The following is a 25,055-nucleotide window of genomic DNA, read 5'->3' on the forward strand; positions in this document are numbered from 1 at the left end:
GGGGGGGGGGGGGGGAAGCACTGTTAGAGGGTCTCCTGCCTGGTACCACAGGGGGAGAGGAGATTCGGAGACAGTTCTAGGTTTGGTGGGAGGATAGCGTCCTAGTGATGACAGCTGATCCAGAGTTGAAGGGCACCGGGCAGTAGCTTTTCAAAGGGTCTTTACTGCCCCTTGATTTCAGTGAGAATTGGTGCCAATAAAGGAGTTAGACTTCCTTAGAGTTCTCACGCTGAAAGCTGTACCCCCACCCCCCTTGCCCGATACACAGAGGTGACCAGATAATAATCTGCATCCTCTTTTGTACTTTCCCGACTCTGTGTTGTACATTTTAATTTTCTTGTCAGAGCTTTTAAACCTTAGTCCAAAGTGAAGTATTGGTTTCATATAATGTCCTAGGTCTCCCTGGCCTACAGGATTTATCTGTCTGTGTCAGTATCCACGTGTGGACCTTTTTGCAGTTCTGACCTTCAGAGTGGGAGATCTTTTCAGATCAGGGTTTCCTGGGGCACTTTTGCTGCCAGATTTGGTTTCTCTTAAGTTCTTCTCTTGCCCATTGCATGATCTCTGCAGTCATTTTTTTCCCCTTACCTGAGGACAATCAAGTACTTTACAGGTATTTTTTTTACTCCTGACTTTGCCCTTGAAGAGATAAGACAATGAATACTGGTAGCATTTTACTCCTATAAAAACTGGGGCTTTGACCGAGGTCACAGCAAATCATTGGTTCAAGAGAACAGACGTCTCATTTCCTGATGTCCACCTAGCCTTCTCCTCTACCTTGAGTGGTTAAACCCCAAATCACCTAGTGTGGTGATTAGAGAGAATGATAAGAGTTCATCTAGTTCAACACCCTTATTTTTCCAGGTGAGGAAACTGAAGCAAGCCCAGAGAAATGAAGTGATTGGTCCAAGGTCACTCAAGGAGTGAGTGGCAGGGTCCAGGACTCGCACTAACTCTGCTAGCTCTAAGTCCAAAACCAGGACCTTCTTTGTAGGACATTGCTCCTTCTTCTGGAGTACTTGGTGCCACACAGACCTTTCTCTTTGTCACATTTTCTGTGATGTCAGTTGTGATAGACAAAAAGACCCATAGTTACTCAAATTCCTTCATAAAGGGAGTCACATTTATTGGTCCCTGGCCATACATTTAGGATAGTATTATTCTGTCACCCTGAAAATTTCTCTGCTTGTTGTGAGGGTGATTTTAATTGTTTTTGTTGTATTAAAGTGATGCTCGATGCAACAGCAGTTTGTGGCATGATCACATCAAAGTCAGTCCATTAATTAGAAAACAGTACCCACTAATGAGAAAGTAATAAGGCATCTACTATGCTGGCAGCAGGGAGAATGGAATTCCAGGCCTGTCTGTGCCACTAAAACTAGCCCTCCATTTCCCCTTATGCTGTTGAAGAAGATGAGGTAATGTTCTGGCCAGGGCCAGAATCCTTTTAATTCTTATATATGTTTTTCTTGTCAGAATCTCTGATTTAATAGGTAAAGGGAACTCCTGGAGAGAAAACTCCCTGTAGCAAGGAAGATTGTCAGCTGTTTGGCCTTTTATACTCTTGGAGAGCTGCCTCAGCACAGAGAGCTGGAGTGCCTTGTGGAGGGAAGGTCACTCCACCAGTGTCCCGGGGCTTCCAGCTCTCTGTACCTGCTCACCTCTAGTCTCTGTCAACCGTGGTACAACCTTCAGCCATTGTTCGGTACACAGGCCTTTGCTTAGCGCTTCCTTGGAGCCTAGCATTATACCAAGTGTCTTCAGATGGTGGGGGCTAAGGATGACTAAAAAGAGGGAGGAGATATGGCCCCTGTCTTCGGGGAGCTCCCTCAGAGTGCTGTGGACTCAGTACCCTGGGCCCTTGGGCTTGGAAGGTCTCTGAGAGGCCAGAGCCAGCACCTTCATTTGAGAGCACAGAACAGCCAAAGGTCACACACACCTAGATGGTGCTGGGAGCGTGGGGAAGACTTGGGCATCTGGACCTCAGTCCTCTGCTCCTTGCTCTCGCTGCCTTCTCCAAGCAATCTCAGTATCCTGGCAGGAGATTATAGCTCTTGCTCCACATTTGAAAATACAAATCAGGGAAGGAAATGATTTATTAGTACCACTGTGGATGTTCTTAGTGTAGCTCTGTATTAGCCAGCTGGATGACCACTTTACATCCAGAGTGGAGAGGAGGAATGTTGCTAAATTGTAAACATCTAAGGGTAGTTATTACTGATTATCACAAAGTATTGTATCCATGGGCACCTTTTAAAACCACCCTGGCTTTTTCTTTTTTCTTTTTGGAGGGGGGAGGGAAGGGCAGTTGGGTTTCATTGACTTGCCCAAGGTCACATGGCTAGTAAGTGTTGAGTGTCTGAGGCCAGATTTGAACTCAGGTCCTCCCGACTCCAGGGCCAGTGCTCTATTCACTGCTCCACCTAGTCACCCCTGCCCTGGCTTTTTCTTTGCGATATTTATATGGTCTTTGTACAGTGAGAGCACAGGATGATTGGGGACTGTTTTTCTACCGTGTTCCTTACAACAATGTTGAAAGAGAAATTCAGCCTACAACCAATGTCCTCATCCTGTAGTCATGAGAGTATCACTTTGCCAGTGCTATAGAGCTAGTATTATAGGCAAAGGGTGCCCTTCTGTGATGAATCAGAGAATCTCAGACTGCCATGGGAGCTTCTCTAGACCCCTGCCTAGTGGAGCAGAATCTGCCTCTGCCTGAAGACTTCCAGGCATGGGGAATTCAGCACTTTGGAAGACAAACCATTCTACTTTGGGACAGTTCTAACTAAGCCTGATGAAGTTTTCCCACACATCAAACTGAAAACTGCCTTTCTCAGGCTCTTCCCTCACCCCAGCCCCTTACCATTGCTAGTTCTGGTGTCCAAGGCCAAACACAACTAGTGTGCCCTCTTGTCCATTCTTATGTGCTAACTCTTAATAGAAATTATATGTTAAAACTGCAGAAAATAAAGGTAGAGTGATCAGACAGATGAAGCGCTTCCCCCCAAAAATCTACATGTCAGACACTTTAAAGCAATTCTTTAAATATTCTCAGGGAATTTTAGAGCTGGAAAAGGGACCTTAGAGATCATCTAGTTCAACTCCCTCCTTTTACAGATGAGGAAACTGAGGCGCAGAAAGGTTTTGACCAGAGACCACAGGTAAATGGGATTGCAGATTCATACCTAGTTCCTTTGTGACCCAAGGTGGCTGCCCTTCTCTTCAGTTCTCCTCCCATTGTTAAACTCCACACTCAGGCTCTGTTTATAATGCATGCACCTTATCACTAATCCAGTGCAGTTTTGGACCAGCTCAAATGGTTTAATGATAGCCCTTTTAAAGGTCATTTTCATTCCTTCCTCTAGATAAATACAGAAAAATTGAATGGCATTTAATAAAGTTTCTTAATTCCTGTTGTTATAACATTATTTCTAAATCCCTATAAGAAGATTTAATACTTGCTTTTATTAACATTTGCGTGTTATCCCCATTATTTCCCATGGCCCAAAAGTGGACTAGTTGTCCTCTGGGTTCCCTTCCAGCTCTTTATCTATGCATGGGTTTCCACTCAGATGCTATGAGAGAAATGAGTGGTTTGAGATAAAGTATACTTTCCTCCTAATAATCCTTGGATATGGTAGCAAATTGGACAAATAAAATTTATTTAACGTTTATAATCAGATTTTGGAGGTGGGAGATGATATTATAACCTATTAGTAAAATATTCCCAAAAGTTCTTAAGATTTGGAGATGAGGGGACCTCAGGGGCCATGTACTCTAGGCCTCTCATTTTACAAATAAGGGATTTCAGGCCCAGAGCAATCAAGAGAATTGTCCAACAGGTAACCACTGTGTAACAGCACAGGTAACCACCCATAGGAGAAGGGAACCTTGAACCTGGTTCCCCTGACTCCTGATCCACTGTGCTTACATTTGCATAAATCTTAGCATTATCAGCAGCCAGCCTTGATTCCTTATCTTTGACTTTCTGTGTGTTATTCATTCCTGGTGGTAACTGACTCTTCTTTTTGGGTGTTAATAATAGGTATCTCGGCTGCTGGGGGCCTTCAGCAACCCAAAACAGGTGACCCGAGGTTTTGCTGGTGGTGTGAGTACCTCTCATATTTTTCCATTTTAGAAGTTTCTCAAGAAAGGTGCTTAGCACATTTATTACATAAAACTTAATTTCCATTTATGAAAACCTATAGACAAGCCCACAATTCAGTGGCCAGTGAAATTTGTTTCCTAACTCCTACATGAACCCATCAGGTCAGTTGCACATTTAAAAGAATTTTGTTCCAGCTGGCTGGGGGCCTGTCACACTAAAAGCTCATACCAGCCCTGTTTAAAAATAGATGGAAATTCCCTTTGAGCCTGGTAATGTTTCACAATTTCCTCTCATCTCTAAAAAGCTGTTTCTGAAACTAGTGCAAATGGAACAAAAGTTGTTGAGAACCTTCAAATCTGGCTTCACTTTTTTTTGAGCTTTCCTAAAAACAGTAGATTTACCCCTCTTTTAGAATATTCTCTTGCTTTTACAGACCCTATAGGCTTCTGCTTATTCAGTCTTTATTGAGTATCTTATTAAAGTTTCATTTACTTACCTTTAAATCTGCTGTTTTTAGACTTCCCAGCATTAGAGAAACCTTGCATTTTGAAAACTGATTCCACGTTTTTAGTCAATCTAAGGTTGTGGGTCAGTGATTTCCTATCTTTCTTTTTTTTTAATTCCCTCCTTAAATGCTCTCATTTGGGTTTCTTAATTCCAGCACTCCCAAATAACATCTCATGGTGTAAAATTTCCATAAAACCCAGGTACATTAATCTGACTCACTTTTTCAGCTGTGGAAGGGCTCTGACCTTTTCTGTAATCCACTGACCACCCAATGGAATTTACAGTCAATCAAATGTTATTGGGAGAACAGGAAAGAAGAACCTAAAGGATTCTTAGCTTTCCGCTAGTGCAAAGGTTAAGACTGACTGTTGCCGCCAGAGTTGAAAGTAGAGCTAAGTTGATATTTCAAACAGAAACCTTGGAAGATGACATTTTGGGCTTAGCATCTTGAATCACCCAGTCTTCTGTCATTATTAAATGTTTGTGCCAGTGTTTTCCAAATATTCAGTCATCTCCCTGTTGTATATCTTGAGTATATGTCTGAAAGAAATATGAGGAAAGGTTAGCTTACATGGGCCTCTGCTGGTGGTGTAAGGGGTGATCGTGGGAAGGCAAATGAATGTAAGTCAGGAAGCGTCAGGAAGGGTCTAATTGGATCAGACTCTGCTGGGGCAGCTTGTGGAGCCCAGGCAAGGGGCTGATCCCCCACTTGGAGTGGTGGGTCCCTTTGGTATTGAATCGCTGTCCACTTGTAGTGCGAGGAGCTGCTGGATGTCAGCCTGGCTCACTTTATGCCCTTGAGACACTTTGTTCATTTGTTTAAAATGCTGGCTTCTTGGGTGGAGCCGTTGGCATACTGGCACTGCTCTGTGACGCCTTTCTAGTAAATAATGTCACAGATGCCACTCTTAGCAATGAAAAATAAAAAGCTCCTTATCTCATATCATCTGTTTAAATCAAAGGTTGTCAAATGCTTGTTAGCTAAAAGTAGTCATTTTTAAAGTAACCCTGAGAAATTCCCAGAGCCCCTTTGGATTTTTTATCCTGAATGATTGAGCCTCTCATTCTCACTTCAGTGTTGTCATGGACAACACAGTTTACCAAGAAATTTGTCCAAAAATCTGTTGTAGCGTCTTTAATTTAGTAAAAGAGTTGGGGAAAAAAGTCAATGTCAGATTCCTAAAATCATACCAATTTAATTTCAAATACTTTTTTCAAGTACTTGAAATTTACCTTCAAAGAAAGCCAGAGAGATCATTTCTGAAATTCTTAGTTCCCTTTTTTGTTTTATTACATGGACTAGATATGATCTATTTGCCTCCTCGTGCTTCTGTAAAGAAAAGGGTGGCCTTGGGAAGGCTTTTTTGGTAACTTAATTATTACTTTGCCGAATGAGCATCAGCAGAGTCCTTGTCAAAAAAACAAAACAGTAAAATTGGGGGAAGGGTTGACTTTAGAGTCCCCTATAGTCTGGTCATCCTTGCTGTTTTGATCATTCCTTGGTAATTTAAGGAATGATGTCTTTTTTAATTTTAAATTTTATTTTTTGACCTAAATTATTTGGTCTCTTTTGAGGTACTGGTAAAATAGCCTTCGCTGGCTCTGATACTCTTATACATTCTTACAGCCTTCATTTTATGTCATGCTTTCTTATTATATCTGTTTTGCATTTTCTGGTGGTTTTTTACATTTAGGTACAAACAGTGACCTTAATCCCAGGAGATGGTATTGGACCAGAAATCTCAGCTTCTGTTATGAAGATTTTTGATGCTGCCAAAGTATGTGAGCATTTATAATAATTTAATCATGGCCCATATAAAGACCTTTCCCAGCTAATCGATTGTCATGTATTTTTAGAAGGGTGAACCGAGTGTAGGTATTTTAAGTCCCTTAACGTTGGCAGTAAGTGCAAAGTTGACTTTAAAGCCTGCTGCACTTGCAGCGTTTCATGCCTATTACATCCTTCCACAAGCATTTCTTAAGCTCTCAGCCCTATGCCAGGCACTGTGCAAAGACAAGTCTCACAGTCCCTGCCCTCTCATAGCTGACCTTCTACTCCTCTCTGAGCCTCCCAGACCTTGGTAGAGGTGCTGTATGTGGGAGCAGGGGGTGTGGCTTTGTTTGTTTTTGTAAGTTTAAGAAAATCTGGGCTGGCTTTTAAAAATACCTTGTTCTTTCTACCCTCTAGTGGGATGGTTTTTTTTTGGGGGGGGGAAGCGGGCCTCAAGCTAGTGCTGAGTCACAATAACATCCCTTATCCATACTTTGCACATAACTGGCCCCCAGTGTAAGTATTTAAATATGCTATTTGTTTGGGAAATATTAAGGGCTTATATCCTACTTGCTTTGTGGCTTAACAATTGCTAATTATAAGTCATTACTAAGTAAAACGAAATGTAACAATAAATCCCAGTAAATAGGGGTTGTGATGTCCCTGGCTACCATTCCTTGGAGCCCTCCTCTGATGTCCCATCATGGTGTACACTTCCTGGGAGCACAACCTCCCACGGGTTTTTGAAGCCACCAAGGCTCCAAGTAGGGCCCAGGCCCTGTCTGGCCCTGTCATCTGAGGACCAGTACGATTGAAGAGAAGCTCATCCCTAAGGAAGCCCTCGTCCCCTTGGCTGCAGTACTCAGGACGAGCTTTGAGAGAATTCGGGTTTGGGAAATCTCTGTTCAATGAATAAGGAGTAGTGGCTAAAGGCAGATGAGCCCCATTTAAACTGTTCACACATAAGTAATTATGTGTGAAATAGTGCTTTTAGCATTAAAACCCACCATAAAGAGATAATAGAGTTGTAAGAAACAATCACTGCTTAAATGAAATGGACAGGGTTAGTATCAGGAATTCTGTTCTTTGGGATGAAAGAGAAAATAGAGAATGTGTCTTCTTCCCTATCTCACTTAGATCATATGATGAGAAGAGTTAGATCTAGAAGGCACTTCAGAGGTTATCAAATCCAACACCCCCTCCCCTATTTTACGGATGAGGAAACTGAAGCCAAGAGAGATTAAGTGGCTTCTCTAAGACCACACAGGTAGTAAGTGACAGCGCTAGAATTGTCCAGATCTCACACTTATATAACACTTCTTGGTTCTGTATCTCCCCATGTTCCTTGTCATAAGCTAAATATAGGAATCTCCTTAGATCTTTGTGCAGGGATGGGGAAGAGAAGAGTCAGTATATGGCAGCTGTTAACCATGGCCTGATACCCCAAGTGACTGTGGGTAATATGACAAGTGTGATAGTGAGCCATCCCCTGGGCCAAGAGCACAGTAAGATGAGTTGTTACATGTCAGGAACTGGTGGTCATGACCTTTTAAATGCATAATTTCACATGACTTCCAAGGAGAATAAATGCAGACTCGTTTAAGATACCAGAGGATGAAGACATTATAATAATGTGTCGGTCTTGGTCAAAAGTGTTCCTGTTCCACAGTGACATATTCTGTGGTATTTAGGCACCCATTCAGTGGGAAGAGAGGAATGTCTCTGCCATTAAAGGACCTGGAGGAAAGTGGATGATTCCTCCCGAAGCCAAAGAATCCATGGACAAAAACAAGATGGGCCTGAAAGGTATGGCTGCAGTTGATGAGAGTAAGCGGGACATCTTTACTTTTGTTCCAAGTAGCATCATTTTGGAAATATGTGTGTGTATGTACATATCTACATTTTATATAGATAGACACCTACATTTATATTTATATATTTCTTGTATATCTACTTATATACCTATATATGTATATCTTCTACATCTTTCTATCTGCAGCGTGTGTGTGTGTGTGTGTGTGTGTGTGTGTGTAGGTCTTCCTGCAAACATACTCTGATCTTCCCTTTCCTTAAACAAAACAGAACTTTCCTTATGCTTGAGTTTTGACTCCATAGTTCTCTTCCCTTTCTGTGTCACATTTCTTTGTGTGTGTGTGTGTGTGTGTTTATTTTTTTTTAATTAATTTGTTTGTTTCCTTTTAGTTTACAGGATTCAATTCCACAATTCCTTGAGTTTCACATTTTGTCCCCCACCCTCCCATGGCGGCTTATAGTCAAGTATAAGATCTGTAAATACTTTCACATTATACATTAGTCAGGTTATAAGAACAGATTGTACCAGCTTGAATGAAAAAATGGTAAAGAGGACATAAAACCAAATAAGAGAAGGAAAAAGATCAGGTATTTTGCTTCCACCTGCATATAAACTTAGTTCTTTCTAGTTCTTTCTCTGGATGCACATATTTCTCTCCATCATGAGTCTTTTGGGATTGACTTATATCACTGCATTGCTGAGAAGAGTCCAGTCTATCAAAGCTGGTCATCACACATACGTTGTGTCTGTAATTGTGTACAAATTTCTCCTGGTTCTACTCTTCTCACTCAGCATCAGTTCTTTTAAGCCTTTCCAGGTAAATATGAAGACTGTCTGCTCCTCGTTTCTTATAGCACAGTAGTATTCCATAACATGCATATACCACAACTTGTTCAGCCATTCCCCAATTGATGGGCACCCCCTTAATTTCCAGTTCTTTGCTCTGTGTCACATTTCTTAAAAGCAGAGAATGACCCTCACTCTGCCTCTGTTTCTTCATCAAGGCAGAGAGGAAGCTTGGGGTAATGGGAAGACTCCCGGTCTTGGAGCCAGAGTAGCTTTGGGTTGGAATGCTGCCTCTAATTCTTATTGCTGTGTCATTTACTATGGTAAATCTGCCTCCTTAAACATCCCATAGGCCTTCGAGGCATAGGCCTTCGAATGGACCTCTCCATTCTCCAGCACAATTGGCTCACTTGTTGGCTAGCGCTGCATAAGTGTTCCTTATGTTTCTGTAAATGCCTAGACAGGAAGGCCCTGACCTCGATTGAACTCTGCCATCAAACTTTCCAAATGCAGGCTAGTCCCTTTATCTAGCTTCCCTCTCTTTTGTGCTGCCTCCAGTCCAGGCTGGTGGATTTTTCTGCCTCAGCATCTTGCCCATTCATCCTTTATGCTCTCTTCCCATAGCCTCCAGCGAAGCACTGACTTGAGAGTCAGTGGGCCTGAATTCACACTGCAGTGGTGTTGCTTATTTCTTGATGGCTTTAGCCTAATCATTTTACTCTCTTCTAAGGCATTGTCACCAATGTTATAAGTGTTTTGCTTTACATGTTTGTGCAATTCTTTTTTTTCCTCCTTAAAAGTATTAAAATGTGACTAATTTCAAATTGCAGTATGCATTTTGGTCATTTGTTTTAGTTGACTATGCATTTATTTTTGTTATCTAACCAGTCTTTATCATATGTGTTTTGAGATTTACATTGCTTTCTTCATACCCTCCTTACAGAGCAAGGAACATGTAGGGAGCATTAATTCCATTTTCCAGTTTAGAAACTTGTTCAGGAAAGCTGGGGTCCAGTGGATTTTTAGCATCATGAAGCAAAATACTGAAATATCACAGTGAGGATAAATTCTCATTTATTTCCCCAAATTAAGTGTGAATATATTGTGTTTCCCAGAAGTCAATGGAAAAGTATGGGTGAGCTATGGGCTTACAGGCAGGAGGGAGAACACAAGCTCTCACCAGTTACTGGAGACAAGGGCTGTCAGCCTTTGCTTTCATTTTGTTCTTCACTAGTTTGTCATTTAAGAATTCTTTGTTTATTCCAGGCCCTTTAAAGACACCAATAGCGGCTGGACATCCTTCTATGAATCTACTGCTTCGTAAAACTTTTGACCTTTATGCAAACGTGCGTCCATGTGTGTCTATTGAAGGCTACAAAACCCCTTACACAGATGTAAATATTGTCACAATTCGGGAGAACACCGAAGGTGAATACAGCGGCATTGAGCATGTGGTACGTGTGCTTCTGATAATTCTGTCAGGAGGTAGGCTTGCCAGTCTTAGCATATGTCCTTACATCAGTTGTACAAGCTAGAAGTTAGTGAACAAGGATCACAGGATCAGTCAAGTGTGGCTTTTATGGAAAGTGGCCAGGCTGCATAGTGATTTGAGAGCTCAGAGGGCCTGGCTCCCGTTTTGCCTTTAAGCCATCCTGCCTGGGTGACCCTGGGTGACAGAGAAGGTGCCAGTCTGCCTCTGTGGCCGGGTCCGACCATCACGTGGGTGGTGTTGATGGTCAGTGTGTTGCCTGTACTAGCTAGAGTGCAGAATGTGGAGCCTCAGGAATTTTCCAGCCCACCCGATCTTGTGCGTGAGAGAATGGGATTGTTAGAAGCCGTTTGCCTTTTCTGGTGCTGAGACCTTTGTCCTTTGTCAGATTGTTGACGGTGTCGTGCAGAGCATCAAACTCATCACGGAAGAAGCAAGCAAGCGCATTGCCGAATTTGCCTTTGAGTATGCCAGGAACAATCACCGCAGCAACGTGACTGCTGTGCACAAAGCAAACATCATGTATGTGCTCTGGGCACTCGGGCAGGGGCCAGGCCTGGGCTTACTGAGAGCTCTGAGAAGTGGGACTTGGGGATTGTCTTAAGGATGCAAGCTCTGAACAGTGATTTCTGCTGAAGGCTCTTGATACAATTTAATGGAATAATACTAATTTATTTGGTTGGAAGGCCATTACCTTGCTTTTGTATGATGCTGGCCAGTTTACAAGTTCGTTTAATATACAGTAGGTTGTTTAGGCCTCCCCATAGTTTTTTGAAGGAGGTCAGTAGAACAAGTCTTATTCACCCCATTTTACAGATGAGGAGACTGTTGTAGTAGAGGGCGAGTTAAAGTGCTAGGGCCAAGGCTAACTGGAAGGGGTGAGGCTGCAGAAGGCAGTCTGCATGGATTTAGTCTCTCTGGTCATGGAGTCCAGCTTCCTCATTTCACAGGTAAGGAAAGGAATTGCCCAGGGCCGTTCAGGGAACTAAGTGGCAGCCAGGTCATCTCCAATCCTACTTGGCTTTGCTGCTGCCATTATTTGCAGAAATCCTTGGAGGATTAAAGAACTAATGGTATTTTGAAGGTCAAACAGTCTTTCATCCAAAGGCACAGGTCTAATTTCTATTTTAAAAAGTGGACTGAGTGCTAAGGTCTCTACCATGCGGTCACCAACCTCCAGGGGACCCGGGGAGCTGCTGCCTTATTCTGGCTTTTCTTGCTAGCTGCTTTCTAGCCATATTAACTGAAGTACAAATCAACCCCAATCCTCTGTCCCCCTAAAAACCATCTCCCAAATGTGTAAAAGATTCCTTTTCCTAACCAAGAAAACTTCTGAGTATGTAAAATCTAAAACTTTATAATCAGTGACTTTTTCAAGGCTGTTTTGGTATTGTCAGAAAGTTCTAACATTTGATGTCTCTTAGACTGGGGAGGGTAAGAGTGCATAAATCAGACTCGTCTGCTTCTGGCTTTTAATACTTCAGAACTCCCTAAGCTTTGTGCCTCCTCCTCTGGTTTCTGTCTCCCCTCCCCTTCTCCACTGCCTGTGAGACATGGGATATTTGGCTCAGCCTATGTTTCATCAAATACCTAAAACAGATTTTAAATTCTAACTGAAATCAGTGAAGTCGGCTCCCGACATTTATGCCTTGATATGCTTGGCTTTTATACTTTAATCATTTGCTTTCTCTAAGGCTTTGCTTTCAACAATTTTTATTTGATTAACTACAGGCGAATGTCAGATGGGCTTTTTCTCCAAAAGTGCAGGGAAGTTGCAGAAAACTGTAAAGATATTAAATTTAATGAGATGTACCTTGATACAGTATGTTTGAATGTAAGTATATACTAAGAATTATGCCTGGGGGTTTTGTGGCAGAGAATGCTTGCTTTCTACAGTCCACAAATGTGTTCTTCTTTCTAGATGGTACAAGATCCATCCCAGTTTGATGTTCTTGTGATGCCCAACTTGTATGGGGACATCCTTAGGTAAGTCTGTATCCTAGCTCCAGTGATAAAGAAATACTCTCAGAGTAATCCTCTCCAGCTGTAACCTACCAGTTTCCACAGGTTGTGTGCAGAATTGTACACACTCACATCAAGAAGGCACAGTTCAGATTCGGGAAAAGCATATGAAATAGTCCATCACTAAGTATTAAAGGAAGATTTGGGGGCTGGGCTTTCCCTGCCCATTCAGCAGCTTAATTGACCTTTGGCACCCCTTTGAGTGTATCCTGTTTTGGAAGTTTATTTCAGAATTCTCTTTTTTCAGTGATTTATGTGCTGGCCTGATAGGGGGTCTTGGTGTCACACCAAGTGGAAACATTGGCGCTAATGGAATCGCAATCTTTGAATCGGTAAGGATCTCTGAAACTTCATTGTGATTTCTAGGCTAAATTGCACCCTGACTCCAGCAGTGTTCAGAACATTCTTTGTATTACTATGAGGAGCACTGAATCTGTTTGCTGAAAAGAAGCCACTTAGGAAAGTAACATGTTTGGTTTTTGCATTTGATCTTGGCTTTGCTGTTTTATGAATGACTTTCTTGTTATATGGGGAAAATTCTGGATTGATTTTCATCTTTGGAAAAGGTTTTTTAGTGATTAGACTTTGGATAGATCTTTTTCTCCCTGATATGTGACCTTAGGTCATATAAAGTCTCATTCTCAAGAATGTAGTGTCTGACCATCTGATAGTCACATAGGACTGTGAGGCTTACAAAGTACCGTATCCCAGTGGATCTTCACAATGGCTCTTGGAGGTAGGTGCAGTTTTTTTCTTTTAAATATATTTTCATCATTCTCTTTTGTTCTTTATATCCTCATATTTTCCCCAGTATTCCTCTCCCTCACAGAGAGCTAACCCATGTAACATTTTTTTAAAGAAAAAGAGGGGGGAAAGTCAGCAAATTTTACCAGTAAATCAGAAAAGCCTGCAAATAAGCGCAAAGTACCACACTGGTGGCTCTCCCTTCCTTCCCCCACACCACCTTTACAAAGAAGTAGGGTGGGGGTGTCTTCTCATTTCTCTTCTTTGGAGCTAAATGGGGTCTTTATAATTTTGTAGTATTCACTTTTGATAGATATGCTCTCTGTAACAGTGTTGTAATGGTTTTGTCTATTGTTAGCTTGGCTCTGCTGACTTAACTTTGCATCAGTTTGTGCAACTCTTTCCATGCTTCTCTGTGCATCTGCTCATTTTGCATGGCACAGTCATATTCCCTGACATTCATGTGCCACACTTTATTTAGCCGTTCCCCAGTGGATGGGCATCATACTGTTGCCATTGCTTGTCTACTGCAAAAAGTGCTGCTACAAATGTTTTGGTGCTTATGGCAATTTTGGTCTTGTTTGTTGCCCTCCCTGGGGTATAAACCTAGTAGGACACTAACTGGGTTAAAAGGTATTAACACTTAATTGGCATAATTCTGGATTCTTTTCCAAAATGGTTGTGCAGATTCACAACTTCACCAACCATACCACCAGGGTGCTTGTCTTTCCATAGCCTGAGATAGATATTATTATTCTCATTTTATATTGAACCATTGGAGACTGAGAGTAAGAGGTAAATGATTCATCTATGGTCAGTCACGTGTCAAGTGAGAGCATTGGGGCAGGATTTGAGCTCAGGTTTCTGCTGATTCCAAATCTAGTACTTTTCCCACTAAAACATGAGCCCAGGGGATATTCATTGTTAGTGTTATAGGGGGTAGAGTTGAAAGGCACCTGAGAGGCCATTGGTGTAACTCACTCATTTTACACATGTATAAACTGGTGCCCGGCAGAGGTGATGATATGCCCATCATCACACATAGTTAGGTTGTGAACCATGGTTTGAACTGAGATATTCTTGACTCTGGGATGTTTTGTTGAGGTCTTGGTGCCACCTTTTAGGAAAGGGTGTTAGTGTACTAAATGAAGCAATGGTTGGGACATTGAGAGGGCGTTAGGATTTGCAGAACGTGCTGTTGTTATCCCTATTTTACAGGTGAGGAAAATGAAGCTCAGAGACATGACTTGCCCGTGATCATTGGTCTATCAGAGCCTTGGGTTTCTGACTCTGGGCCCAGTCCTTTCTTTCCAATGCCATGCTGATTATTACTAGAAGAAGGGTGTCTCTTCAGCATCCTTCCTATGTCTTAAAGCTTCGGTGGATACTTATTTTCCAAGGATCAGTAGTTTCCTTTGTTGGCAGGTTCACGGAACAGCCCCAGACATTGCTGGGAAGGACATGGCCAATCCCACTGCTCTGCTTCTGAGTGCTGTGATGATGCTTCGACACATGGGGATGCATGACTATGCAGCAAAGATTGAGACCGCCTGCTTTGCAACAATTAAAGATGGAAAGGTATATTCCTGCTTAGGGCAACTCCCAGCTCCCTGCCTCTCACCAGGGGCCCTCACCAGAGATGAACCGTGTCTGAGCAGAATTAGTGTGTGATGCTGGTGCCACCTGGATGGGCTTTATTGGTAGATTTCAGGGAGTGCATACACTCAGCTGGGGAAAAAAGTGGGCACATGTATGTTCACTGACATCTATAAGAAATTTGGTTTTCCTTCATTCATTTAAAAACGTGGTTCTGAGAAGGGGTTGTTCGGTTTGCCAGACTTTTCCATGGTGCAGGCAGGACACAGTCAAATTTTGGAGTCCCTGATATGTGTGTCCTGAGTACCAGAGGGCATGGGCATTCCCTTGTCCCTTTCTCCCTCTTAGGGAACCAGCTCACTGCCTGGATTCCCAGCAGAGAGAAACAACTTAGAAAATATTCATCCCTTACTCACTGTCACTTGTGTGGGGCCATGAGATACCGTCTTGAGTACCACATTGTGGTGGCCTCTTGCCTCCCGCTCTTGGTGTGCGTTTCAGCAACCAGTCATTCTAAATGTCACCACCCCGGTATTAACATTCATGTTAACACTTTGTGAATGCTCTGTGTTAACTAGCAAAAATATGTACAATTGCAAACATCATTTACTGGAAAGTTGAAACCCTGGCAATTACAGATGGAAATTTTGTTCAGTGTGAAGAGTCTTTGTTTCTTGTTGGTAGCCCCAGAATTAGCGATTTCAAGCTATAGTGGATATTTTAACTCCTTCGCTTTGAGAAGCAGAAAATGCAGGAAGGCCTGGCTTTGGAGATTGCCCTGGACTGCTCTGGACCAGCGTACCTGGAGGCTTGGTCATCTCCTCAGTGGTCTCTGGGCTTCTGTCTATCTCTGCTCCATCGATGATCTACAGTTCCTTTTTTTTTTTTTAAAGCAATTAGGGTTAAGTAACTTGCCCAAGGTTACACAGCCCGTTTTTTTGTGTGTGTGGGTGTTAAGTATCTGAGGTTGGAACCTATCCCAGGTCCTCCCGACTCTGGGCCGGTGCTCTTACTCATTGCACCACCTAGCCGCCCCTATAGTTCCTTTTATAGATCAGGAAACTGGGACCCAGAGAAGTTAAATGTTGTTGTTAAGTAGCCGTTTGAACCCAAGCTCTCTGATTCCAAATCCAGCATAGAATTTTATGTAAGAATTCATTGTGTACAGTTGTATAGCACAGTTCTTGTAACCTTTGAGAAACTTGGTGGTGAATGCTGTGTGCAGATTGTTCCAGTTATCTCCAGTGGAGAGGGAAGGGCCATCCTCTGCGTGCCCCTCCTGGTCCTCATGCATGGCCATGAAGGTACTGTCATCCCCTTCCTGGAGGCACTGGGCTCAGCCCAGGAGCTCTTCCGGGCAGGCGCCCCCTGACCAGCTTGTCTCCCTTAGGAGAACGAGGACAAGGACGGCTCTTGTGCCATCATTGGCTGTGTGTTGCAGGCTGGGCATGTCCGCGGTGTGTTGTTCAGTTCAATTTTAAGCACTTGCTCTGTAGCGAGCACTTAGCATCAGCACCGAGGACCACAACCAAAGCAGCGCTTGCCTGCTGGATGTCCTTCACGTCACCAGTGGTTTGGCTTCTGTCCAGCTTGTGCCCTTGTAGGCTTCGTGCAGAGTCATTGCAGCTCAGAGTCCACGAGCGATTCCCAACACTCCCACCTGTGGAGCCCAGGTCCGTAGCGCGTGTCCTGGGAGCGCCAGCACAGCCCTCCTGAGCCCGGGCGCAGCTTGTTGGAAAGTTTTCATAAAGTGATAATTTCTGCCTGATTAGTGAACTTGCCAGTGGGACTTAATGGCCTGCCTACCGCTAGTATTAGTGTTCCCTTCTTTAGCTGCTAGGTGTCAGGTTGCAATTTGTGGTTGAAGCTAAATCTAGTTAAAGAATTAAATTCACATGGGCCACTATTGAAAAACCTTAGAGCCCTGGCTGCTTAGACTTCCTTTCATGTAAACTTCCTTTCTTACCAAGTGTTCATTGAAGCCCTGGCTGACATGCCCAGAGCAGCTAAGAAGCCCTCTCATTGATAGGTAAAGCTCTGTGCTTTTAAAAGACTGTTCACATCCATTAATCGCTTTTTGGTTCTCACAGACCCCCTGTTAGGTCAGTGTGGTCCCTCCCCAGAGGGGGAAGGGAGATAGATGAGGTGGTGCCTTCCCCAAATAGAATCTTTATGTTCTGATTAAGAGTTTTACTAGAATCACAGAATCATGGTGTAGGCGGGGAGTGTACCGAGGCACATCTAATTTTCATTTTTCCTTCCTCTCAGAGCTTGACAAAAGATTTGGGAGGAAATGCCAAGTGCTCAGACTTCACGGACGAGATCTGCCGCCGGGTAAAAGACCTAGATTAAAGAAGGCTTCTCCCTTTAGGCATGTTGCAGCCATCACTCCTAATGGACACAATAGAGAAAAACCTATTGTAGACTATCTACCATCCATATACTATACGTTGGGCTTGCATATTTCTTGACAGAGCAAACATTCTAAATCAGAACTTTTCTTAATACATTCTGTGCCCAGGGATGCAAGTGACCCTCTGGTGCCTGCTTCCAGTGGACTTTTTTCGATACGTTGTTTTATTTATTAAATGTCTCTCTCTGGTGAAAACGTTTTATATATTGTAAGGATGGATTCCTGACCTGTTGTTTTCCATTGTTAACCATTTTACACTTGAGTTAGAACAGCTTTTTTCCTCAACTTGCTGTAAATATTCAAGATACTGAACTAACAGGAGAAACAGTTAACTTTTTAAAGAAAACCCCTATTTTCTTTGGAGCATGTAAAGTATAATGGGAAAAAGACAGGATACTAACATAGCACAAGATGACATTCTTATAAAAATGAAAAATGAACGGGTATAAGAGGAACTTCCTGGGAGAGTCACATCAAAGAGGGTACAAATGATACGTTTTAAATTGGTGAAGTCAGCTAAGAAATAAAGAGATTTGCTCTTCAAAAGATTTATTGTATGCATGAATAAAGATTGCAAACCCGAAATATATTTAATCAGAGATGTATTTTTTGTCTATAAAAACTAATCTATGGAGAACAGAGAGCATTCTAATCCAGCACATTGTGTGTGTGGTGTTTCCATTAAGATAGTTTAATATTCCTTTGCTTATATTAGTGCTTTCAGTGGAGAAAAAGGGATGACAGTTCCCGGAATCAAATGTTTATTGTACATTTTGAGTGAGTAAAGCTTTCTGCATAGCTGTACTAAATACCCAGCAGTCCTTGCCACAGAGCTATGGCTGTATTGAGAGTGTTGTGTGTCCTGTGTCCATGACTGTCCCCCTGCTTCTGTCCCAGCTGGAGGAGGTGCTGCTCATGCCATCCACGAGGGACTGGACAGCTCTCAGGCTGCATTTAGGAGCCCGAGAGCCTGACTCACTTGCAAATTTGAGCATCTGTTCATTCTCCTGCAGGGAACACCACATTGTTTCCTTCCCTGAACAAATAACAAAAATCCTTGCTTGCCTACAGGATAAGCTAGAATGGGCACCGGTTGTGTGGTCACACACTAACTAGCAAAGGCTTTCCTCGTCCCTTCGACCATTCACCATTAAGCTTCCTGAGGCTCAGGGGCTTCGATTGATTAGGGAGGAGAGATTTTCAGTCATCCAATATCGAGTTCCCTTGTTAGGTGAACCCTCCTTGTTGCATTTTGCTTGGGGCCTGTGGTTGACCAGCTCCTCTAACAGCTCTGTGAACCTTTGGGAGCAAGATGGCAGCTATTTCCTATCATTCCCTCAGTCTTTGAGTGTGTCTGCGTCTCTCCTCATCCCGGCTATGAGGGGAAGAAGCTCCTTCCTGACCAGGGCTTCGGCTTGCTCAAGATGGACTTCCTTTTCTATATCCTGCTGCTGCTCTGTTTTTGTTCGATTGTGCTAGCTATGAGAGTGCGTGTTGGCTTCAGACATAGCGAAGTAATAAAGAGTTTGAAAACCGGTTAAAGACACAGAATTTGTTTGTACGTGTTCCTTGTGAAGACGAATTGTTTCTCTAGCACTTGAGTCCCTTGGGCCTAGCTTGTTCCTAATATCCGTCTGTCTAGTGTCTGAGAGCCTCATTGGAGAGGCGACTCAACCAGGTGACTAGACCATACCTTTTGTGTCTTCTGCTTACGTTTTCTACACTAGCTACCTGTGTCGAGTCAAACCGTGGGCAGCAAAGTCATGACTGTTTCTCCTTGCTCTTTGGAAGTTTTGCACTTTTTGCACATTTTTTTTCAGATATCCAAGCAAAATATAATTTCATTTGAAAATGCCTTCTCTCTGGCAGATAATCCTTTTAGAAATACAGAGGAGCCCATGTGAAGGATGGGAAGGCTAGATTATCTGTTATTCGCCAACTGTGAATGCATTCAGATACTTAGTCCCCTTGAAAGCTTTGTTTAGTGTTCAGATTGTACATTTATTTAATTATGACCATTAGGAAGGAGATGTCAGCAGCTTCAGTAAGTGCCCAGTTGTAGGCAAGCGCCATAACCATGGTGACTGGCACTTTCAGATCAAGTGCTGGTGGAAAACCATTAATTATACTTGGCAGTTAGGCCAATCCACTCCCCCTGACACTCCAGGTGTTAATCATAATCACTTCCAGGCAGGACAACCTGCCTTTCCTCTGTGTGCTATCTTGATTTGCAGCTCATCAGTCTAACAGGAATTAGAGCCAAGAAGCCTTAAAATGATCGGGAAGGTGGAGGGGTTATGCTGGGTGCATTTGTTAAGTATAACAAATATAATCATATAGAATTCAAACTAAGTATCTACATATGAAAGCTTGCCCCTTTCTGGTGTTCAGCTGCAGGGGTACATAGGGTCTGACAGCTGAGGCTAGCCTGGATTTCCATCATTACTGGAGTTCTAACAGATTTGTTGGAAATTCTTTGTGTGCCCGTTTTAAGATAACCTGATTCTCAGGAGAACCCAAAGCATCTGTTCAGTTGAGACTACAGAAAAGAGCCCCTGATTAATTGTTTGGTTCTTTGTAAAATGATTCAATTTCTTCTTTGTACTTTTCAAGAACTGCTAAGCGCTTCAGTTTCATTGTAGGACCTGAAAGACAAATCAAAACAAGCACTTGAGCCTTTAGATTATCTGTTATTCGCTAACTGTGAATGCATTGAGATACTTAGTCCCCTTGAAAGCTTTGTTTGTGTTCAGATTGTACATTTATTTAATTATGACCATTAGGAAGGAGATGTCAGCAGCTTCAGTAAGTGCCCGTTTGTAGGCAAGCGCCATAACCATGGTGACATGCCAAGTGCTCAAATGCCAAATAAAAGGTGACATCTCAGTAGCAGAGTGACCTGGTAGGAACCAGGGGACCCCAGTCTGGCTGACGAGGACAGGATGGGACAGGCATGTGAAGGAAGTTAGGAGCAGAGCAAGGATACTTTTCTAACTGGAACCAAATTGTTTTTACACAATGGAGAGACAAAACAAAACAAATATACGTCTGGCATTGTGTTGTCAGTTTGTCATAGCCTCCTGTGTTTATGCAGGGAAGATTTGGCATCAATTGGAGCCCGCTAGGTGTTCTGGGCCTCATAAAAATTCATTTCCTCATTTCTAACATCCTCAGATGGGGAGTGGGGAGGGGTGGACCAGAGGATAATCACAGTCCCCAAGATTTGGGGAGGATCAAGTTAAATGAGTTAATACATGGAAAGTGCTTTGTATAAATGGTAACTGTTATTGTAGACTTCAGAGCAGAGAAGGAAACAAATGGGTCCAGGAAGAGTGTTAACTTGTCCAAAGTCTCAGTAAGTAGCAGAAGCAGGTTTCACACTCAGGCCTCCTGACTCCACATCCAGCATTCCTGGCCTTTTATTCTCTGTAATGCTGTGAACTATGTGAAAACTGGGCTTGGACACAGCCACTGAGTCAAGTTCTTAGCTGGTGTTAGACTCTGTCTCATCAAGGCCCTCTCTAGTTCATTGCACCTCATTTTTCTGACTTTCAAGGCATGTAACGTATTGGACTGAGCTGGCTTAGGAGTCAGAAGGACCTGGATTTGAATCCTGCATCTGATGCTAATTGGGTGACCTTGAGCAAGCCACTTCTCTCTGAGCCTCAGTTTCCTCATCTGTGAAAAGGGAACAGTAAGCATTGCACTGCCTGTGTATCAGAAAGGTGGTAAGGAAAACATTTCACAAGTCTTAAAGTGCCATGGGAATATGAGCTGTTATTACTGGAAGGAATCCTGAGGAGCCCAAGTTTAATTCAGTCTGGTCAAAAACAGAAGCAGGGCTCAGGCTGGACATCCAGGAGTTGCCTAGAACACTATCTCCTTGTGTTCGTTTTTGTTTATATCAGACACCGCAGGAGTGCAGACAATTCTTCATCTTCATCCAGTCTTTCAGTGAATGTAAAAAGCTATCAGTGAGGATATATGCCCACTAGACTGAACTAGGATTTGTGCTACCAGAATCCTCAGCTCCAAAAACAACTTGACCTCGTCCTGAAGTTATTAATAAGATGAAATTTTCTAGGGATAAATGCAAAATCGTACTTTTGGTTTAAAAAACTTCACAGGTCCAAGATGGAGGAAGATGGAAGGAAGCAATTTAGGAAAAGATCTTGGGGTGTTAGTAGTGGGCTTGCAAATCCCATAGAAGTCAGCATTGTGATACAGCAGGCAGTGTAGGAAGAAAGGGTCAGATGTGCCACTCCTAACATTCTTGCTTATGTTAGCCAAACTTGACCTTCTTTCCAAGAGCCCTGCTTAATAACCTTCCCCAGGCCTAATGACCACAGCATAGCTCTGCAAGACAGAACCTACCAAATTCTCCCCCAGAAATGGAAAAATCCCTTTCTAGGAGGGCCCACTTCTGGACACGGTAAGGCTGGGCAGCAGCCTTCTCGTTGACTCTCTGGATGCCTTCTTCAATTGCCTGGTAAATGGCCTCATCTTTCCTGCCCACTATCTCAGACACTTTGGTGGCTTTGCTGCCAACCTTCTGGCAGAACTCCAGGGCTTGCTCGGTGAGATAATCTGTCGGATCTGAGGTTTCTGGATCTAGGGTACACTGAAATGCCAGAGATTGAAAGGTGAGTACCAAGGTATGCACAGAACCCCCAGGCCCAGTAATCTCAACAAACTCCTTGCTACTCTGTATGATAATGAAGGAAGATGGGACTCTGGAATATTGACCCCTGAAGTCCTCAGATATCTTGGATTAGTATAAATATTTATAGTGGAAAGAGTAAAGAACTGGGAATCGGGAGATCTGGGTTCTAACCATGACTCTACTCTCAGGTGTAGACTCGTCTACACTAACTCTTATGTGACTTCTCTTCTGTAAAATTAAGGGGTTGAGCAGATGAAGTATCTTTGACATAGTGGAAAGCACATCGGGCTTAGGAATTAGGACATCTGGGGCTTGGATCCTGGCAACTGTAACTTCCTAGATGCACATCCCTGGGCAAGACCCATCACCTCTCTGGGGCTCAGCCTCCTAATCTGAAAACAGGAATAGTAACAGGATATTGCCTACTTTACTGGCCTGTTGGAAAATGAAATAATGGGCATGAAGTTCTTTGTAAGCTAGAAAATGCTCTAGTAACAACCGCTGGCATTTATATTGCGTTGGGGTTTGCTTGGTGCCTAACGACTATTATCCCACTGGATGATTCCAACAAATCCATGGTGCATTTGTCATTCCCACTTCATACAGTGCTTTTAAGACAATTTCAGAGTAGATGCTGACCTACATTGGCAGAGGGAATTTCCCTGTCAATGGAATCTCAGCTCCAATCCCTATCCCGATCCTATATATAAATATAATACAAAATAATATTATTATAATAAATATAAGATAGAATAACAAATATAAATAAATACACGTAAATGTTGTAAATGTAAATACCTCTGATATGACATAATCATAAGGCCTACAGACACCAGGAATAGAAAAACCTTGGTGTTAATGTGTCTACCCAGAATCCTTAATATTAATTTCTTACTGAATCAGTCATTTATTAATGTGCCAGGCACTGAGTTTACAAAGTAGTAAAAGCCAGTCCCTGCTCTCCACAAGCTCTCCGTCTAATGGGGGCAACAAGTCAGCAGCTATGGACGAACAAGCTCCCGGTGGCCTCAGCTGGAGATGATGCCAGGAGGATTGCACAAAGATTAAGGAGGACTGAGGAACGTTTTGAAGGAGGTTGGGCTGAGCCTCAAAAGAGGCCAGAGGAATCACAGGACCTGTCCCGAAGTGACCCATCAAAGAAACAGTTTTTCTGTGAGTGACTCATCTCCTGGAGCCAGTGTTCTCTGCAGCTGTACAGTCAGAGCAGGAAGCGCTGGCAACATCCTCTGTGTAACCTTGGCTAAGACCCTTCCTCTCCTGGAGGCTCCATTTCTTCCTCCATAAAGCAGGGTAGGCTCCCTACTTCTGGGAGGAAAGTGCTCGGCAAACCTTGATTAAACCTCAGTTAGTATCTGCTGTTATTATTTTATGTGGTGCTACCGCTAGGTGATTGTGTTAGTAATGGCATTTAAAGATTCCCCTGTATTGGTTTGGTTTTTCAAATTGATTGCGTTAAAACCCAGAGCTTGTTAATCTCACCTGTGGGATGGACTTGTTGATGTGAAAAGAAAGTCCTGAACTGGGAGGAGCTGATGACGTAGATTTGGAGAGACAAGAGAGAGGCAGAAGAACTTTTTGGAAGCAGCACCTCGTGGAGGCAGAGAGAGAGACTGAGAGAATTGCGGGGGGCCACTTTGAATTGCCCTGGACTTTTGAGACCTGCCCCCTGAGCTGCCAAGGACTGAGGAGACATGGCTGTTTTGCTGGTACTTTGTCTGTCTGTTTTGATGTTGTTTTGCCAGATTTGTCCACTGGTGAAAGACAGTCCTGTTGTTGAAGAAGTCCTGGAACCTGGCTTTGGGTTAAGAAGCCCTGAGACTGTCCTGCAGACAGAGAGTGAATACTGTCCACTGGCGAAGGACAGTGCTGTTGTTGCGGGGGTCTGGAGACTGTCCTGCAGACAGAGTGAATACTGTCCACTGGTGAAGGACAGTGCTGTTGTTGCAGGGGTCTGGGAACCTTTCTGTTGGTTCAGAAGCCCTGAAGAAGGATTTTCTTGTTGTATGTTTACAGAAATCCTGGGAGAGGGCTTTGCTAATGTTTTCAGGGGTTCTAGGACTGTTCTACAGACAGAGGATGAATTAATGAAGGGACTGGCAATGTATCTTGTGGCCTTGCTAAGGCTTGTCTCCCCAGGAACTAAGATTGCTGAGAACTTGCCTTGTGTCAAGAAGAAGAAAAGACCTCCATTTGGGTATTAAGTGCTGTGCTTAAACTTGATGTAACTCTGGGGTAGATTCAATTGTGATCCAGGGGTGGGGAACTTTTGACCTTTTTGTGTTCTATGATTGAACAAATGAATGTACTTTACTTATGGTTGGAAACTAATCTCCATTTGAGAAGAGGGGCTTTGTGGTGGACTAAATGAAGGTACAGCCTAGGGGTGGAGTAGTATTTAGAACCAGGACTTTGTAATTGATTGAATGATTGGAAGGTCCTGGGGTGGGGTAGTCCTTGGAGATTATTTAATCACACTTAGTAAATGCTGTATTTTGAATGATGTCATGTTTTGACCTTCTCTGTTCTTACTTTGTCACTGAATAAAATGGAGAGCACCTATGCTGGTATTTTGAACCTTGGGAAGTTGCCTTTCCTTGGCATTACATTACAGTGGTACAATGGGTAGAGCGCTGGATCTGGAGTCAGGAAGACGCATCTTTCTTCATGAGTTCAAATCCAGCCTCACTTACTAGCCATGTGACCCTGGGCAAGTCACTTCACCCTGTTTGTCTCAGTTTCTCGTTTATAAAATGAGCTAGAGAAGGAAATGGCCAACCACTCCAGTATTTTGTTCAAGAAAACTCCAAATAAGGTCACAAAGAGTTGGACACATCTAAAGATGACTGAACAATAACAACTACAAAGTTTACTTCAACACTATCCTAGGGGGCGAAGACTAGCATAACCACCTGAGACAAAGCTGGCCTGTCATCTAAGGACCACTCTTCCTGTTCTCCTTGGAGAAATGTTTTCACAGCCCTCCCTCCACCCCACCCCCATTTTCTAGCTCTCTGGATTTCAAGGAGAGCTTGTGCTCAATCATAGGAGGGATCACTGGGGATGGTTGGGGGGGTGGATGGATGGATGGATGGATGGATGGATGGATGGATGGATGGATGGAT

General features: G+C 43.1%; 2 protein-coding genes across 6 annotated transcripts in view; one reads left to right on the forward strand and one right to left on the reverse strand.

Annotated features, from left to right (window-relative positions):
• IDH3A (isocitrate dehydrogenase (NAD(+)) 3 catalytic subunit alpha) overlaps positions 1-17,834 on the forward strand; it is a 19,099-nt gene extending 1,265 nt beyond the window's left edge. Inside the window, exons 2-12 of one of the 3 annotated variants that reach the window (XM_069071397.1) lie at positions 3,118-3,161; positions 4,046-4,108; positions 6,310-6,393; positions 8,078-8,192; positions 10,252-10,439; positions 10,863-10,996; positions 12,206-12,308; positions 12,396-12,460; positions 12,744-12,828; positions 14,666-14,818; positions 17,105-17,834. In XM_069071397.1, coding sequence (XP_068927498.1) covers positions 3,118-3,161; positions 4,046-4,108; positions 6,310-6,393; positions 8,078-8,192; positions 10,252-10,439; positions 10,863-10,996; positions 12,206-12,308; positions 12,396-12,460; positions 12,744-12,828; positions 14,666-14,818; positions 17,105-17,188 — 1,118 coding nt within the window. In that variant the 3' untranslated portion in view covers positions 17,189-17,834. The remainder of the gene's footprint in view (positions 1-3,117; positions 3,162-4,045; positions 4,109-6,309; positions 6,394-8,077; positions 8,193-10,251; positions 10,440-10,862; positions 10,997-12,205; positions 12,309-12,395; positions 12,461-12,743; positions 12,829-14,665; positions 14,819-17,104) is intronic. The other 2 variants (XM_069071398.1, XM_069071399.1) reach the window with 2 other exon arrangements.
• A 1,391-nt stretch (positions 17,835-19,225) lies between these two features.
• ACSBG1 (acyl-CoA synthetase bubblegum family member 1) overlaps positions 19,226-25,055 on the reverse strand; it is a 129,939-nt gene continuing 124,109 nt past the window's right edge. For all 3 annotated transcript variants that reach the window (XM_069071395.1, XM_069071393.1, XM_069071394.1), the window contains 2 exons: positions 21,624-21,870; positions 19,226-19,894 (listed from right to left, as the gene is read on the reverse strand). In XM_069071395.1, coding sequence (XP_068927496.1) covers positions 19,809-19,894; positions 21,624-21,870 — 333 coding nt within the window. In that variant the 3' untranslated portion in view covers positions 19,226-19,808. The remainder of the gene's footprint in view (positions 19,895-21,623; positions 21,871-25,055) is intronic.

This window comes from Petaurus breviceps, unplaced genomic scaffold (assembly GCF_028583685.1).
Source record: "Petaurus breviceps papuanus isolate PSGF00001 unplaced genomic scaffold, PetGlider_PUasm1.0 90825, whole genome shotgun sequence".
In the NCBI taxonomy this organism is placed as follows: Eukaryota; Metazoa; Chordata; class Mammalia; order Diprotodontia; family Petauridae; genus Petaurus; species Petaurus breviceps.